This window comes from Engraulis encrasicolus, chromosome 13, assembly GCF_034702125.1.
Source record: "Engraulis encrasicolus isolate BLACKSEA-1 chromosome 13, IST_EnEncr_1.0, whole genome shotgun sequence".
In the NCBI taxonomy this organism is placed as follows: domain Eukaryota; kingdom Metazoa; phylum Chordata; class Actinopteri; order Clupeiformes; family Engraulidae; genus Engraulis; species Engraulis encrasicolus.
Window position 1 is genome coordinate 45,987,042 of NC_085869.1, and position 18,112 is coordinate 46,005,153.

Sequence of the window (18,112 nt, forward strand, 5' to 3'; positions counted from 1 at the left end):
CTTAATCTTTGCATCACAGACACGAGTAGAGAGAAAAAACTGTTTAAAACATACTGAGTGTTCATAAATATGTATATTCGTGTGCACAATTAATATGAATTCATCTGTCATGTTTATGGACGGAACTGCAGTCAATCCACCCAGTTCATCATTTTAGAATTATTTGATGTCTACTTATGAAATTGAAAATCATCATCATGAGCATAGATGTTTCTGAAATGGAAAAACTTATGTAGGACTCATAGCTAGCTGTGGTGAAATTACCATGCAGTAATGTGCATCGTGTATCAGTATCATTTGTTGTAAAGGGGTGCATTTCTCGAAAGCATAGTTGTTAGCCAGTTGGAAAGGGGGGTAATTGTCAATGGGACATTGCAATGCAAACAACAAAGTAGCTAACATACAACTACGGTTTTGAGAAATGCACCTCAGGGTTTTTATCAGTAACCGAGTGACTTTGGTTTTGATGTGAACTTTGAGTGTAGTAGTCACTCTGACCATTGTATAGAAAATGCCAAAGAAACACGTTGTGTTGTGCTAAGTGTCAGAGAGGTCTATGTTTTGGCCCCTAGATCACACTCTAGCCTTTGAATGCAGTAGCAGGCCTGCTTGTTTTCTATTACATTAATACTTTGTGCCGTGTTCAGCAGTATTTTGATCTAACTCCATCTATGTAACTAACAGTTATGCCGTTTTGAGAGATGTATCTTGACAAAGTTTTTGGTGAGGGCCCGCACACCTCGAATGTTTCTTTTTTAGCAGGTGCAGCTTTTCAAGGTACTCCAGTCTTCGTTTAACTCAAGGAAGAGCGCGAGATGTATCTTGAAATGTAGTTTCATTGAGAATGCTTGGGAATTTCACTGATATTGTGTAATTTCAAACCATTACCCTCTTAATACAAAAGCTACCTATTTTGGGCCAATTCTTCATTTGTGTTAAAAGCTGTTTCAAAAACAAAATCAAGACAGCAGAAATCTGAAGGACATAGCCCTAAACAGAATGTGCAAAGTCAGAATGTGACCTCCTGCTTTTGTTTTTAAATGTTAGGTACACCAGTAACCCAGCCAGGGCTGCTGACAGCTTTGGCCAGGCCCAGGACAACATCCTCTGAAAGCCCCCCCCAGCCCAATACATACAATATAACGAGGAACCAATTCTGGGCTCCCCCTCTTCCTGGGGCCGGGACAACTGTCCCCTTTGTCCCCCCGTCAGCACCCCTGAACCCAGCAGCACCCCAAATAGCCCTCTTTGGTGTGCATTGCTTCTTTCTTTCAGACGTAACGTTACTTGTCTTCTCTGTAGCACACACATGATTTTTGTCTCTCCCTCTCTCTTGTCCTGCCAGAGACCCAGTTCTCCATGCCCATCCAGTGCACTGACGTGACGGCTGAGCAAGCGGAAGCTTCCTTCTCCTCTTCCTCGACCTCCTCGGCCGCGACCAGGCCCAGCTTGGAGGACTCGCTGCCCGCTAGCCCTTTAGCCAGCGCCGCTACGGGCGCGTTAGGTGCTGCCGCCGCCGCTGCCATTAGCTCGCTAGCCTCCCGCGGGGCCAACCCCGAGGACGCCGACTCCGTGTTAAGTATTAAGCTGCCGCCAAGGACGGACAGCGAGTACGAGTTCCTCAACAGCACGCCCGAGAAGCCGGTGGAGCTCCCGGGTGCTTCCTCTTCCTCGGGCGTGCACAGGACTGCGTTTGTCACAGGGGTGCTCTCCTCATCAGAGGAGCCCTCCAAGGAACTTGGGGTGCCTTTTGGCTACCCGCCCTCCCTGTCCCCCTCAAGCATACCCTCGGTGTCCTCCTCCATGTCATTAGAGAGTGTACGCGGGCCCCAACAGGTGAGCGTTTACAACCATCCATAAACCTGTTTTCAACCAGAAGCACCACCACCATACCAAAACTGTTTTTGGTTTCATTTTGTAGTACACCGTCTATTTACTACCCGTCAATTATGAATTGTTAATTCAACAAAAGATAATAGAACCAACTAGAACACTGGTAAATTTGACACAAGTGTTGAATTGACACTTTAACAATTACCACACATGATCTACAGCATATATTATTTACATTTCCTGTGTGTGTGTGCGTGTGCGTGTGTGTCTGTTCAAATCAACTGCAATGTTGATTGCCTAACAACAGCGGAAGGCCACTCCACCATTTAGCTCGGATCCAAAGTTTCATTTAGGTACTGACAGGAAGCTGGCGTTGTTGGGTTGAGGGCCCAAAATTCTGTTTCCCATCTGTGGGTCCAGAATTTCTGGTGGTGCCCTGATACTCACTCATGATCATGCAAATGTACATTGTTTTTTTTTTTTTTAATGGCTTAAAAAGGCTCAAAAAGTTTTGACAAGAATAGATCCACTTGACTTTCAACAGCCGGACTGTAGTGCTGTTGGTCTAATGTTAGTGAGTGAACAAGCTGAACAAGCATCAGCTGCTTTTAAAGCACATCACACATGACATCCATGTGACCCTCTGATGAAGACGGAAGTTTCACAGACGAAACATGTCAGGTAGAAGATAAAAACATGTCTGGAACTAAAGAAATTAAGAATTGATTTAACTCTTAGACATAATGAACACCACACATCTAGCTGACATCACTGCTAGAAACCTGCTAGAATTGAATTGATTGATTTTTGTTAAGCACATAGGTCTTCATGTCTTCATGCAGTTTTCATGCCCTCCTGGAAATCCACAATGTACTGTAAAAAGCCACAAGAAAAAAAAGAGAATGCATTTGAATGAGAAGGCGTGTCCAAACTTTTGACTTACACTGTATACTTGGCATATGACAATTATGCTGGGCAATTAAACTTATTTAACCTTTGGATTGCATGCACAAATGTGTAGATTTGATAGAAATAGTATCATTGTGTGGATCTGGAGACTTGCCAGTATAATGTGTTATTTTTGCTTGTTCAAGAGTACTACAGCCTGCTTTGTGGTTGGAAGAATATGGAGTAGTACAAAGTTGCAAATAAATAGGTTGCTTACAAATAATACAGTGAAAGAAGCATAAAGAACATATTTGTTTGAGAAAGTTGTAGATGGCCAAGCGTAAGCCGAATGACATGCTGCTGGAAAAGGCAAATGGGTGGTTGACGTGACGCCTTGTTTTTACCTACCATTGGTTAAAAACCTACAAAACTGTTATATTTCCTCTTTAACACAAATGTAAATTAAAGACGATGTGGTACATTATGTTACATATTAGTCTTAGATGAGAAGAAACATTTCTGTTAAGATTTATGTTAAGGTTTATATGTAAAATGTCCTGCGGAGTGACTGTAACATTAATGAAACCTGGAATATAATATATATATATACGGTATATAAATTAACCAACAACATTTTGAATAATATATATGAAGCGTTTGGCATGATTGCATAAATATAAACCTTATATTAAAATATACGAATGTGAAAAAAGCTCAATACAGTAATATTAACTACAAGTTCAATTTCGTAACACAAATTGCGTCCTGCGGGGTGACATGTATGTCAGGTTTGTGGTCGGGCAGCTGCACGGCCAACTACAAGGGTCTTAAAGACAGGCTCCTAACCAGTCAGTACCTCAGTTATTGGAGAGTGATGTGGAAGTTTAAGGTGACTATTAACCTCATATTGCAATGTTTCTGTCACACAATGCTTAGGTTCATTTTATGGTGTCCTGTGGTGTGACTGCTCTTATAGAAGGAAAAAAAAGTGTTTCATAAATTAAAACACGTATTAAGATTAAACACAATATATACCTAGATACCTAGATAGCATGAGTTAAGAGGTCAGTCATGTATGCAAAAGGATTAAAATGGCCACAATGCAGTGAATTTCCTGTGGTGTGACTTCATGTCCTGCGGTGTGACATGCTTATGCAATGTGTTACTCAATCCTTACTTGTTTTTCATGTATCATGCAAGGACATAAGGATACCAGGAGATTTATTTGTCACATTCACACAATTATTGCAAGTAATACAGTGAAACCATGCAGTGTGCCTGTACAATGCATAGGTGTGTGGGGGTGGGGGTGCTGGGTGGGTAGGAGTGTGTGTGTGGGGTGGGGGTCAGTGTTAATTTCGTCAACCATGAATACGACTAAAATATTTCGTCAATGCCCTTTTTTGATTTTCGTCATTTAGACTAAGACTAAGACTAAATTGGGATGGCAATGACTAAAATATGACTAAGACTAAAATTGATTTTCGTCATTGTGACTAAGACTAAGACTAAATTTTAAAAAGATGACGAAATGAACAATGGTGTTAAATAAAATAGAGAAAAATAGAACCAGTGTGTGAATAAGTTTTATTCTGTACAGTGTGATATATGTTAAAAAGAGAAGCAGTGTGTGGAGAAGGTTTATTCTGTACAGTCAATGATATATGTTAAAAAGAGAAGCAGTGTGTAGAGAAGTTCTATTATGTACATTGTTGACTAAAATGACTAAAATGACTAAAAATTTATTTTCGTCATTTAGACAAAGACTAAGACTAAATTGGGAAGGCAATGACTAAAATATAACTAAGACTAAAATAAATTTTCGTCATTGTGACTAAGACTACGACTAAATTTAAGAAAGCTGACAAAATTAACACTGGTGGGGTTAAAGGAACAATAGCACAAAGAGCATGGGGAATATGTCTGTGCAGAATATTAATCATTTCATTGTATCTTACAGAAATGTCACATCAAGGATGTCACACCGCAGGGCGCATTTTCCCAAAAATGGCAAAAATTGGGCGAAATTCCAAGGACCACTAAGAGCTTTATTTATTTATTTATTTATTTTGTCAATTTTTTCCATCATTTTTTTCAGGAATTGGAATAACTTTTTTTTGCGTTACGCCCTTTAAGGCCAGGTTCTGATAAAACACAGTTTTACTCACTCCTTTTGAAGATCGGACGGTCACCCCAAGTTAAACTCACATGCAAGGCTCTCATAGCGGTGCGTCACCTCGGCTGGCTGTATTTCCCGGTGTTTCCCAATTAACATAAACAATGCAGAGAAACGAGCGAATCATGAAAGCCTTTCTGTGTTGCGTCACATCGAAAGAAGGCACTGCCCACAAAGGTTTATGTCGACCCATTTTTCTAAAAACATGTCGAGTAATTTTTTTCTGCATGTTTTCAAAACCAGCAACGCCATGTGGCCCGAAACCTAGCTTAGCTTAGCTATCAGCTGGTTGCTACTCTCAGATACACACAGAGCAAAGCCTCATTCATACAGCCGTCCCACTCTGGTCGGTCCATGCCTGCAGCTCGCCTAGTGGTCACTGTCGAAAGAGCACAGCCCTGAATGGAGCCTGCACGCCTCTGTTGGCGCCCCTATAGTGCAGTACCACCCGGGGAAGTGGCGACTCTAACTTTAGACTATCTCTCTGCAGAGCAGGAGGGAGGGAGCCAATCAGAGACCGTTAGACGAAAAACCTGGAAGACCCACTTGTTTCTCCACAAGCCACCTTGCTAGCTTGCAAAAACGGCTTGAAACAAAGCATCCAGAACGTTTTTTAAAACAGGACCAACGCGTAACACATTCAATAACAATGGGGAACACAGCAATATTAATGACGTTGAGAGGACATCTTTAAACGTCAACCACCCAAATACATTGTAGAAATTATATATTGAATGTTGTGAATCTTTTTATGATCTCTTCACCATAGACCTGAACTTTTTCCAGACAGTGTGATCTTTATTTCCACATACAGTACAGCCGTCTCCAAAAGTGTTGTCGCCTATCCATCTATTTGGAATAACAGCTAATAACCTGACTTTCAATTAATGACTTGGTTCAGAAGTCACTCATATGAAAGCGACAACCCTCCCGAATGAAAATGTATGTACAAAAATAAATTTCATGCACCAAAGAAAGATTGACCCTTCAATGAACACAGACAGGGCAGATTTTCACAAGACAAAAGTTTTGTCGCTTATCGAACATAATGCGAAAATGAGCAGATAAGTCACTTCAAAACACTTCACATACGCAGATCGGGTGTCATACTTAATCACTGAATCACTCTCACCTCTTCATAGCGACAAAACTTTTGGAGACGGCTGTACACAGACAATTACAGTATCGGACAAAAGTTTGGACACACCTTCTCATTCAATGCGTTCTCTTTATTTTCACGACTACTTATAGAACATTGTATATTTTCGTAGAGGGCATCAAAACTGTGCATGAACGCATGTAGAATTATGTGCTTTTAAACATATCAATTCTGGTAGCTATCTAACAGCGATGTCAGCTGTCCATCCACCTGATGTCAATTAGGGGTGGTACGGTTCACAAAAGTCACGATTCGGTCCATATCACGGTTTCAAGGTCACGGTTTTCGGTTTTGTACGGTTCTGTTTTTTTTTTGTTTTTTTTAAATAAAATGTATTATGCACCGTAAATGTCTAAAATAGAAATTAGAATGAAAATGTAAGCTTATCATGGGTATGTTGAATTTGACTTAATTTAACCTAACAAGGTGAAGTTACTGAAAGAGAAAATATATCCTATCAATGATTTTAACATGCTTCCATTTATTTCACAAAAAGGGAGAACTAAGTCCTAACTTATAAGTTGACAAATATTCAAATATTACATACCATAACACATTTGACGTGTAAAAATAAAACAGCTACACTCCTGTAGGCAATGAGACCATTAGGTCAGTGCAGTATGACTATTTTGGTTAATGACACACTGAGAACGAATTGTACTTTTATTTTGATACCGCTTTCTGCGAGTTTTGCGCTTAGGAATGTTGCTTGCTTCCTATCAAGAAACTGCCGGCCGTGAGAAGCATAGAAGTAAAATCAGAAGTCAAATTCAATTTGAAGTGAACAAGTGATAGGGTTAAGTTATGTTAAAATGTGAAAGTTAAGGTAACAAATAATTTAAAAAGATCGTTTTTTTAGAAGTGAATGTTTCACAAAACTCCTGTGAATCTGAGCCTGTTAAAACAGTCATTTTATTTTGGTTATAGTGTTAAACATCAATGTTAACTAGGCAACATTACAAAGTCCCCCTCATTCCGTCAGAGTTTAACTGGCTACATGTAATTAGGCCTACAGTTGATTACAGTTAAGGACAGCGCAGTGAATCTGATATATGTTCATATCTCGCATTATGCCGTCCGGAATGCCCATCCAATGCCACGTGGATATAACCTACACTAGGCTACTGTAACGTAAGTCTACTTTGTTCTGCTAATCTGTCATTTTTTGTAAATTCATGTTCATTTAATTTAAATTGGGCAGAATAAAGTCTGGGGGCAGTCACTTGCGCTAACGTGGAGAGAGAGGGGGGAGAAGGAGGCGCTCCTGTCCTGACCGACCTGCGCTTGCTTGTAGGCTATGTAGCCTACTCAGCTGGTGCATGCTGTTACATTATGCCTTTCATTTGGCTGATATAAATCAGTCTTTCCACACTCAATATCCTACGTAGTCTTTGTGTTTTATGCTTGTAAAAGTAATAGGATTTTAATTGCCTCGTCCGCCGGTGGCCACTCTCTCTCTTTTTTTTTTTAAAACCGTGGGCACCGTGCGGTTGCGCAATACCCCGTTCCGTGACATGCACACCGTACGGTTTCGGTTTGCGACACAAACCGTACCATGCCTAATGTCAATACGTCACAACTTATGGCCCCACACGTTTCAACAAGCTTACTTTTTGTCTATATTCAAGTCAAAACAGTCAATCTTAATTTAACACAAAAGTCATCCAATAACTCATTAGAATTGTAGAACTAGAACTTTAAGATGTTTAATCTTTGTTTTAGGCATTTGACTGTGTGTTTTACTTGAAAATAGACATGGAATGTATGGAATGAGAAGGTGTGTCCAAACCTTTGACCTATAAGCTTACTGTATAATTGGCATATACTAACTGATATGACAATTGTGACGGGCAATTATACCTATTTAACCTATGGATTGCGTGCTGAAATGTGTGGATTTAAAAAAAAATCATTATTCTCTGGATCTGGAGATTTGCCAGTGTAATGGTTTTTTTTTTAACTTGTTCAAGAGTACTACTGCCTGCTTTTCAGACATGGATGATAATTGTTGACAGTAAAAACCTGGTGATTGGAAGACTGCGGTGTAGTTGGTTTGTTTAATAACCTGCTTGCCATGCCTATAATCAAGTAGTTTATTCACCCTGTTGGTTGGGAGCAGAATTGCCTTTTACTTGAATGGTAAATGCTGCATTTTAGGCAACTTCAGCAAACATAACTACACATGCAGACACATGTCCAGTTTGTTTGGTGTTGTTTATCCACTAGCATCGGGACATGATGTTCTCAGATAAAGAGCAGGCTATGGTGGTTGGTTTTATGCGGAAGAGGCTCTGATGTGTTGCAACCTCTGGAACAAGTGAAAACAATGTAGACCTGTAGTACGTTTGTATATGCCATGTTTACATGGACACTGTTTGAAAGAATTTGACCAAACCGTTGACATGAGATTATGTTTGTGTCGCGTTTCCTTGTTAATCTGATCCAAAAATTATTCTGACGAGGTGCGGGGTACCTTTAAAAAGAAAGCAGAGAAAAAGCCTCTGTGTAGAAAACAATTAAGAGACCCTGTTGTCAGTACAGAGTGGCTTTTAGTTTTTTTTAATCTCGTCTTTGTAAGACATTGGATAAAAACTTTAAACATCAATCTCGTTGAAACTTTGCATCACAATGCCAAAGGGAAGGATGTGGGGAACTACAATGTGTGCATTCCAATATGCGACCTTGCGTCCTCCACTTGTGCTTGTGGCCTCACATGTTGCTGATGCCCCGCCTCCGTGGAGAAAACAATTAAGTTTCCCCGCTTTCAGCCTAGCCAAAAGAATTTTTGGGTGACTATTCTTCATTCACCATCCAGTTTGCAAATGAGAAAATGACTTTACAATTGAGCTTTTGCGAGATGTTGAAATATAATGCTGCTGTCAGTGATGTTATCACAACGTATTGCTTCCTGGTACGAGGCCACAAGCACAAATGGAGGATGCAAAGTCGCATATTGGAACATACCCACAGAGTTGCAGCCTCTGTTTTAACCTCAGGTGTTTCCTTCCTCCCAGAGTGGCTCTGCTTCCTCCCTCTTCATCCCATCAACAACAGTCTGTTGACAGACCTGTCATTCACAGACAGTGCAGAGAGTTTGAATTAACAACCTTTTGTTTTGTTGCGTCAATACAAACAACGATGGGAAAACTAGGCATTATGTTGTTGACGTACCCTAAAAAAGCCATTTCACACACTGGAGTTTGAAAACAAGGTGAAAATCAAGATTGAGATTTAAACCAGTTCAATCTGAAATATGATTTGACTGTTTACATTAGGCATATTTGTTTTAGATCAAATGAAACAGTCAGCAATAGCAAGATGTTAACACAAGGATGACTAGTGAAAATATCCATCATTTTATAGGGATAAAACGTGTGGACAAGCAACAAGAATTCATCGGCCGCGTTCGTAATGCTTTTGCAGTGCAGCAAGCATGCACGCTTTGCCATTTCAATGCATTCTGGTTAGCCATTGATCCAATCATCCAGCTGCATTGACGTGTAATCTTTTACGACTGCTCAAACCAAATCGGTATGCCTTTGCCATCTCTGCTGCTGGTCGGAGTCTGCACCACTTGATCCTCCAGGCCGAGAAGCAGAGCATATTGTCGTGAAATGCTGTGCATGCACAGTTCAAAATTAGCTCTAAGAAAAACTATGTTTTTAATCGTTACTTTTATATATACAGTCAATCCTAAAGAGCCATTATAATCTGGTTTTCAATGTGATTTCAAACATATGATTTGTGTATCGCTCATTGTCCCACAGTCTGCAACTTGCATTTTCCCATTCATTCTGAGATGCTCTGGTCTTTATAATCTGAACTAGCAGGCCCGAGGCGTCACCAAGATGCATTGGGTTATTCACGTGCTATCAGAATGAGTGGAGTGATTGATTGTAACTTTGTCCAGAGGTATTTAATAGATGTAGGTTAAGGTCTAACCATATGAGCTTTGCTGTTGTGGTAGTCGGGTAGATGTAGGTTAAGGTCTAACCATATGAGCTTTGTGTTGTGCTAGTCGGGTAGATGTAGGTTAAGGTCTAACCATATGAGCTTTGTTGTTGTGGTAGTCGGGTAGATGTAGGTTAAGGTCTAACCATATGAGCTTTGCTGTTGTGGTAGTCGGGTAGATGTAGGTTAAGGTCTAACCATATGAGCTTTGTGTTGTGCTAGCCAGGTCGAGGAAGATACCACTAGTGGATCGAAACATCCCCATCAGTTACATAATAAACATTTTTTTTATGGAGTTTATGCTTAGTGTGAAATCAACTCGCTCACATAGGCAATAGTCAGAATATTTAAAATATCTCAGAATCTCAAATACTTCAAGTAACATTTATCATCTCTCAGCCTTTGGCGGTTAACATTTCAAGCTGACCCTGAGCAAAAGTTCACTTTTTAAAGTCTTCGATCTTTGATCCACTGGACACAGTTTTTAAACATTAATTTAGATGTGAGACTTGAGACTTACGTACTGTTGATTATGACATTTTTATGTGTTTGAATTTACTCAAGAACAGGAATATCCGAAATACCGCTTTTCAAAGTGTTTCTTCCTCACATAGAAACGGACACCTCTGCATCGCTCCTATCATAGCGCTCCCTGAAACCAGGGTTGCCGGGGGCACTGTGGCGCAGCGCGCTAAGCCCCCCACATTTGGGCTTGCATGCCCATGGGGACCCCAGTTCGAGTTTGGACGGGGTCATTTCCCAGCCCTGCCCCATATCTCTCTCCTGCTGATTCCCTGTCTCCTCTTGCACTGTCCTGTCATCATAAATGCCTAAAAAGCCCCAAAAACATTAAAAAAAGAAACCAGGGTTGCCAGATGTGACTGATTATTTCCAGCCCAAAAAAACCCTCAAAAACCGCCTGGAGGTACTAAATCCCTCCCAAATCTAACCTAATTCTATTCATTTCTATGACCATAACTCCACAGAAAAACCCACCCAATGTCCTTTTGTTACCCACAGACAGCCATCCTAAACACCCCAATTGGGGAGGACGCAGCCCAATCTGGCAACACAGCCTGAGACAGCTCTGTGGTAGCAGGTCATATGAATATGCTAACGTTTCTCTAACAGGGCCTAGTCTCCAGACCCCTGTGTCTCGGTGGTGATGGACACAGGGCTCAGGGGAGATGCTGGGTAGGCCACAGGGGCTTCTCTCCTTCTCACAGGCAGGGTGTCTGCAACACCACTGTGGCTGAAGTGTGGATCCTTAGTCGACAGCAACTTTTTTTGCCCTTTTCTCTTCTTTTCTTTTCTTTTCTTTTCTATATTGGGCTATTTTTATTTTGGTGGATACTTGCATGAATTGGCTGACTTCGAATTGAATGGATGTTACATAACTAGTAAGAAGGTACACAGACTCAGTGTGTGTGTGTGAATGTGTGTGTGTGCGCTCGCTCGCGGGCGCCTGTACAGTATTTTATCGATGTATTTGTGTAGGTATCTACAAATATTATAAGTACGTTTGGTAACACTTAACTTGACGCCGGCGTCATACGTATGACATAATAGTGTCATAACAGTGTCGTAATGCAGTCATGCACATGTCATAAACATTTTGTCAATGTCATTAACATTCTATGACTATGTCATTGAGTGACATACGGTTATGGAAAAGACAGCCCTAGCAATGTCAACTTTTCATGACCACAACATGTTTATGACAATGACATAGTGTTTACATCTCATTCATGACTGTGTTATGACACTATTATGACATTGTTATGTCATACATCTGACGCCGGCATCAGGTAAAGTGTAACAGTACGTTTTTATTCTGTGTAGATTTTCCTCCATATGACTTAGTGTCTACTCACTCAAGGTCTGTGTGTATTCAACATTTGTCTAATAATTATGTGTGAGCTTGTATCTGTGTGTGTGTAACTAAGTCTGTTATAATAGCCTTTGTATATCACTGTGAATGCATTTCTTCATGTGTGTATTTACCTGTGTGTGTGTGTGTGTGTGTGTGTGTGTGTGTGTGTGTGTGTGTGTGTGTGTGTGTGTGTGTGTGTGTGTGTGTGTGTGTGTGTGTGTGTGTGTGTGTGTGTGTGTGTGTGTTTCTACATATGTTATGTTATAATTACCTTGGTATATCGCTGTCTGTGTACAGTATTTCTACATGTGCGTAATAATTACTGTGTGTGTGTGTTTCTACATATGTTATAATTACCTTGGTATATCGCTGTCTATGTACAGTATTTCTACATTTGTGTAATAATTACTGTGTGTGTGTGTGTATGTGTTTATGTATTTCTACATGTGTTATAATTACCTTGGTTGACTGTGTACAGTATTTCTACATGTGTGTAATGATTACGTGTGTGTGTCTGCAGCCCCTGTGGACCCCGGAGCTGTGTGACAGTGCGGTGTCCGTGGGCTCTCCGCCGGCCTGCAGCTCCGAGCCCCACCAGCAGCAGAACTGTGCCTTCTGCAACGCCAGCGTACCCCACGACCGCATGTACAGCCACCTCAATTCACACTTTAAGAACAGCGCCTGCAATTGACACTAGATTCTCACCCCCCCACCCCACACACACACCTCATCATCATCATCATCATCATCATCATCATCCCCCCCAACACCGTTCACATGCTCAGACACACACACACACACACACACACACACACACACACACACACACACACACACACACACACACACACACACACACACACACACACACACACACACACACACACACACACTCATTTACTCTCTCTCTCTCTCTCTCTCTCTCTCTCTCTCTCTCTCTCTCTCTCTCTCTCACACACACACACACACCTTTCTGTGCCCCCAGGCTTCCAGAAGCTCCCCCTCCATCGCCACCTCCAGGACACATGCATGCTTCATCCTGGGCTTTGTTGTCTGCCACAAACACACGCACTCGCGCACACACACACATGCGTGCGTGCGCACAGACACACACACACACGCACACACTTGCGTGTGCACTCATCACACATCACACATCACACACCCCAAGCCCTCAGAGCCGGAGTGCACGGCACGCTCGCTTTCTTACTAGCGAAGTGGGAGACTGGAGAGAATCTCTCCCATTATTTAATTTCATAACTGTGGAGTGGTACGATTTTTATGTGCCACCTTTTCATGACTGTGTCTGATTTTTTTGTTTTGTTTCGTGTAAAGCTGTACTGTAGGCTTGTTGATAATTTGAAAGTATGTAATAAACAAAGCTTTGATTGTGATGAAATGCTCAATTTTTTCTTTGTTTAATGGGAACGTAGAACGTTTTGCAAATGTTTTGCACCGTATTGAGGTATTGAGGACCCAAAGAGTATATTTATGCCTTAATGATACTTGTTGAAGTGTAGTGGAGTGTTCCCAGCGCAATCTATTTTTATGGCAAGCAAAGAGAGGACTATAAATGAAAAGCATGCATGTGAACCACCCACAACCCCCAAAACATTTTACTGGATGTCAATAGCACAGATGCCAGCACTTCAACAACAACAACAAAATCACTGTGACATATTTGTAAGTTTAATCATGGTCAGCAAAGTTTGCACGGAAAGTTGCTGAAGCAAATGCGCCTAATTGGTTAAACAAAATACCTTGGCTTTTTAATTCGAACCAGCTGTATGGTAGAATTTGTGCCACGGGAAAAATATTTCTTACTTAATTACGGCAGCTTCTCGGGAGTACCTGCACCATATGGTAGTTGGAGGTAGTTCTGAACAGGTAGCCCCTGTTAATTAAAACTTTGTTTCTGTACAGGAAAAAAATAAAATAAAATGCATACTCGCTGAGCAATTACAAACACAATTATCTTGTCATTTATGCAGTAATGTTTACAGCCTCTCTGGCTAATAGTCTTATTTTCTTATTTTTCCATCAGGCCAGCATAGTTTTTTTTAAAGCAACTACCAATACTGTAATTAATCTATAATCATTAAAATATATAATTTCAATCACTCTATATTTTTAACTGAGTTACAAAGGGTTGTTATTAGATGGTGAATTAAAAAATTATGAAAACAAACAATGCGTACCCCTGGAAAAATAAGCCCAGTGTAGGTTTTTTTTGGCCATCCATTATGTAACCTGCTAAAATTCTGTTGTTGGTATGAGGCACCATTATCTAATAGTGTGCTTTAGTCTCTCACCTACAAACAAGCATTGAACTGTAGTGGTGGGAGTTGACAATTAGCAGCTTCACAAACAAAATGCAGTAATTTCCCCACTTAACATAACTTGCCTGATGATGTGTTAAGGCAGGAGAGAAAATATGTGTATTGTGCTGAATAACATACACACACGCGCGCGCGCACACACACACGCATACGCACACGCACACACATCCTCCTGACGCAGGGAGGACCTTGCAGCCCCTTGGTTATGGGCAGATAGCAGCACCAGGGCTGAGCAGACGAGAGGGTGTGAACGCGCGCAAGTGCGATTTTCTTCCATTGATTTGTCTCACTTTTCTCCCACTTGCTGCATTTGATTACTCTTCATTTAGAGCATCGTTTACTAAGACTAGGTGATTTTAACAAAATAATAATATAATTCTTAGGTACACAAAAATATCATCCAATTCCTTTTGTTTCATTTTAATTTCTATATTTACTATTATTTTTTTCTTTGGAAAAGGGTAGGTGGATGCCTCCATTAGAAAGTGCAATTTATTAAAAGCCATTGGTGTTATTGAATCCCACATTATCACCACCGCTCAGCATGATTAACTCCTCAGCGGAGACTAGATGAAATATTTCCTGCTTGTAGCACAGATAATACCAATGCTATTTACACAAATACAAAGGGTTTTTTTCCCTCATTCGGTTTGTTTGTTAGCTAGTTTTTGGGCCGGGAGTCAGTTGTGTTACTCGCTGCAGTGCCTTGCAAATGAGACGCCAGACATGTTGCTGTGAATATGCTTGATCTGCTTTCGCTCAACTCAACAACAGACATACAGCAATTCTCAAACACATGTAGACACAGCGAAAAGCCAGTCAGACACAGACAGTTTTATGGATGTCCTTATGGCCAAGTTAGAGGCTTTTGGACAACACCAATGGAAAGAGCTTGTTCAGAAGTAGTCTTCAGAGTCTTCAAGCATTAGAGGACTGGGGTGCATCAAGGTCCGTACTACATTACATTACATTGCATTTGGCAGACACTTTATAACCAAAGTGACTTACAAATGAGGACATAATTATAGCCAACGTCACTAGCAGATACAAAGTGCACCGGAAATATACAGAACAACAAGAGCAGATGCAAAGAAGCGTTAGTTAGGGTTTTTTTTTTTTTTTTTAAATTGACCACACATACACATCATGTCAAGAGTCTGGCCTAGGGCTAGGGCAGCTCAAGCATTAGTATAGTAGATAGTCACGAAAGATGAGTGTCTTTACTCCCAACCAGCAGTTCCCAAAGTGTGTGTGTGTGTGTGTGTGTGTGTGTGTGTGTGTGTGTGTGTGTGTGTGTGTGTGTGTGTGTGTGTGTGTGTGTGTGTGTGTGTGTGTGTGTGTGTGTGTGTGTGTGTGTGTGTGTGTGTGTGTGTGTGTAGAGAGAGAGAGAGAGACAGAAGGGACTCTGTAGTATTCACTTGCCTGTTAGGTTAATAAATGTATTTAGTGTATTTATGTGTAGCAACATTATAGCCAATGAATTAATTTCTTTTAAAAAAGGGAGGGGGGAGGGGTCACAAAAATATTCTTAATTGGGTCCCATCAGAAAATGTTTAGGAGCCACAGGATTCGAACGTACGACATCACAACGTCCACGAAGGTGTCCATACCATAAACGAGGGAGCCAACTTGAATTGTGGTCTGGAGTCACCTGCCGATCTCTAGCTGTCTCATCATCTCCCCCTACAGTCATGTATTCGCTTTTCCTGTATTATGCAAAACCCTAACACCGTGCTTCTCAAACTGTGGGCCGGGACCCACTGGTGGGGCTTGAAAGTTTTCCAAGAAGGCCTTGAAATCATTTTCAACAAATCAAAATATTATAATTTGTATGTGTGTCGCTGTTCATTATTTAGTTGAGTTGTAGTTTTGTTTATTTGGTCAAAGGTGGGCCCTGATTGAAGCCTTGCCCTAATGATAAATCAGAAGAAATCCACGGTTAAAAGAAAACACCCATGTACTACCCAGAGAGTGACAGTGTCTGAAGAGAGAGAGTTCATTCTCTATGACCCCCGTGTGGATGTGTCTGATCACCAGTGTCTTAGCTAATGTGGTGCAGATAGTATCACACTTACCACCCCCATCACAAATACACACACACACACACACACACACACACACACACACACACACACACACACACACACACACACACACACACACACACACACACACACACATATCCACACACATATCCACACACACACACACACACACACACACACACACACACACACACATCCACACACACATCAACACACACATCAACACACACACACACACACACACACACACACACACACACACACACACACACACACACACACACACACACACACACACACACACACACACACACACACACACACACACAGACACACACACAGTGCACTCTCACTTGATTGTGCAGTGTTTACAGTCCCTCTATTACATTTTCGATATCTCAATGTGTTGTGCATAATACAGTCGTGATGGCCTCAACTTGGATCCACACTCTGTGTGAGGAACAATGACCCCCCCCACACACACACCCCACCCCCCGTAAAATATCATCACATCATGGATGCGGTAGAGCAGGACGGATGGACGGGAAAGAGAGAATTTATTCGGAGAATGTTGCAAATACAGTACAGATATAGCCCCCCCCCCCCCCCCCCCCCCCCCCCCCCCCCCCCCCCCCCCCCCCCCCCCCCCCCCCCCCCCCCCCCCCCATCTCCCTAATGATCACCCCTCCAAACCCCCCCAAAAATTAAAAAAAAAAAATCTGTGAAGACTCCAAAACCCTCGTGCCGACTGGATGGGTCTCTCACTGGAGTCCTTGGACAGCTGCTCACACATAATTATGTTGTCAGTGCTTGTTATTTGGAAGAGGGGTACCAGCACTGACAGTTACCAGGCCATGTGTGTACTCCAACACCCCCCCCCCCACACCCACCCCCATATCCAGCCTTATGTGTTTTTTTCCCCTTCTTCTATATGTGTATTTTCCTCTTCCATTTTTTTCACATTTCATCTTCTATATAATATGTAACGGTGAAGGTGAGTGGGTAGACATATTTTTTAGGCCTCTCTCATGTCGAACCCACAAGAGAGTTGCGATTTTTCTTTTCTTTTTTTGCCGGGGGCCCAAGTGTTGTCGGTCTATATATACGTCTATGGAGTCTCCCCAAGCAGTGTGTATCTAGGGGAGAGCTCTGCAGAGAGTGAAGAGAAGAGGAGACACATACACATACACACTATATACTACGCACACACACACACACACACACACACACACACACACACACACACACACACACACACACACACACAGCCCAAAAGGAGAGGGAGGGTAGCGAAAAGAGGGTAGCGGGGAGAAGAGAGGAGAAGAGAAGAGAAGAGAAGAGAAGAGAAGATATGGATTGAAAGGGAGAAGCAGCAGGCTGATTACGAGGTGTCAAAATTGCCAGGAGCAAAAAAGGTGAAAGCAATCAGGGGTGAGAAGAGTGCAGCATTCGTGAGGGGCAACTAATTATTCATCTCATTTGTGGAGCACAGCGTTGGAGGGAGCAAGCTAGCAAGTGTGTGTGTGTGTGCGCCAGTGTGCGTGTGTGTATGTGCATGTGTGCGTGTGGGTGTGTGTGTGTGCGCGTGTGTGTGGATATGTGTTTGAGCGCGCCTCTGTGTGTGTGTGTGTGTGTGTGTGTGTGTGTGTGTGTGTGTGTGTGTGTGCATGTGCATGCGCGCGTGCGTGCATGTTCAGCGGTGGCGACTGAACGGTGACAGTTTGGTGCGGAGGAGAGGGGAGGTGTTAGAACAATGGAAGTGGGCTCGGCATCATTACTACATGCTAATCAGGAGCGGCTCGCCTCAGCAATGCTGCTGCTGCGCTGGAGAGAGAGAGAGAGAGAGAG

General features: G+C 41.9%; 1 protein-coding gene across 2 annotated transcripts in view; it reads left to right on the forward strand.

The window, feature by feature from the left end:
* The window catches only part of tank (TRAF family member-associated NFKB activator), a 22,277-nt gene extending 9,639 nt beyond the window's left edge, over window positions 1-12,638 (forward strand). The window contains exons 7-9 of one of the 2 annotated variants that reach the window (XM_063214052.1): window positions 1,048-1,251; window positions 1,346-1,836; window positions 12,401-12,638. In XM_063214052.1, coding sequence (XP_063070122.1) covers window positions 1,048-1,251; window positions 1,346-1,836; window positions 12,401-12,571 — 866 coding nt within the window. In that variant the 3' untranslated portion in view covers window positions 12,572-12,638. The remainder of the gene's footprint in view (window positions 1-1,047; window positions 1,252-1,345; window positions 1,837-12,400) is intronic. The other variant, XM_063214053.1, reaches the window with a different exon arrangement.
* Window positions 12,639-18,112: the final 5,474 nt, after the last annotated feature.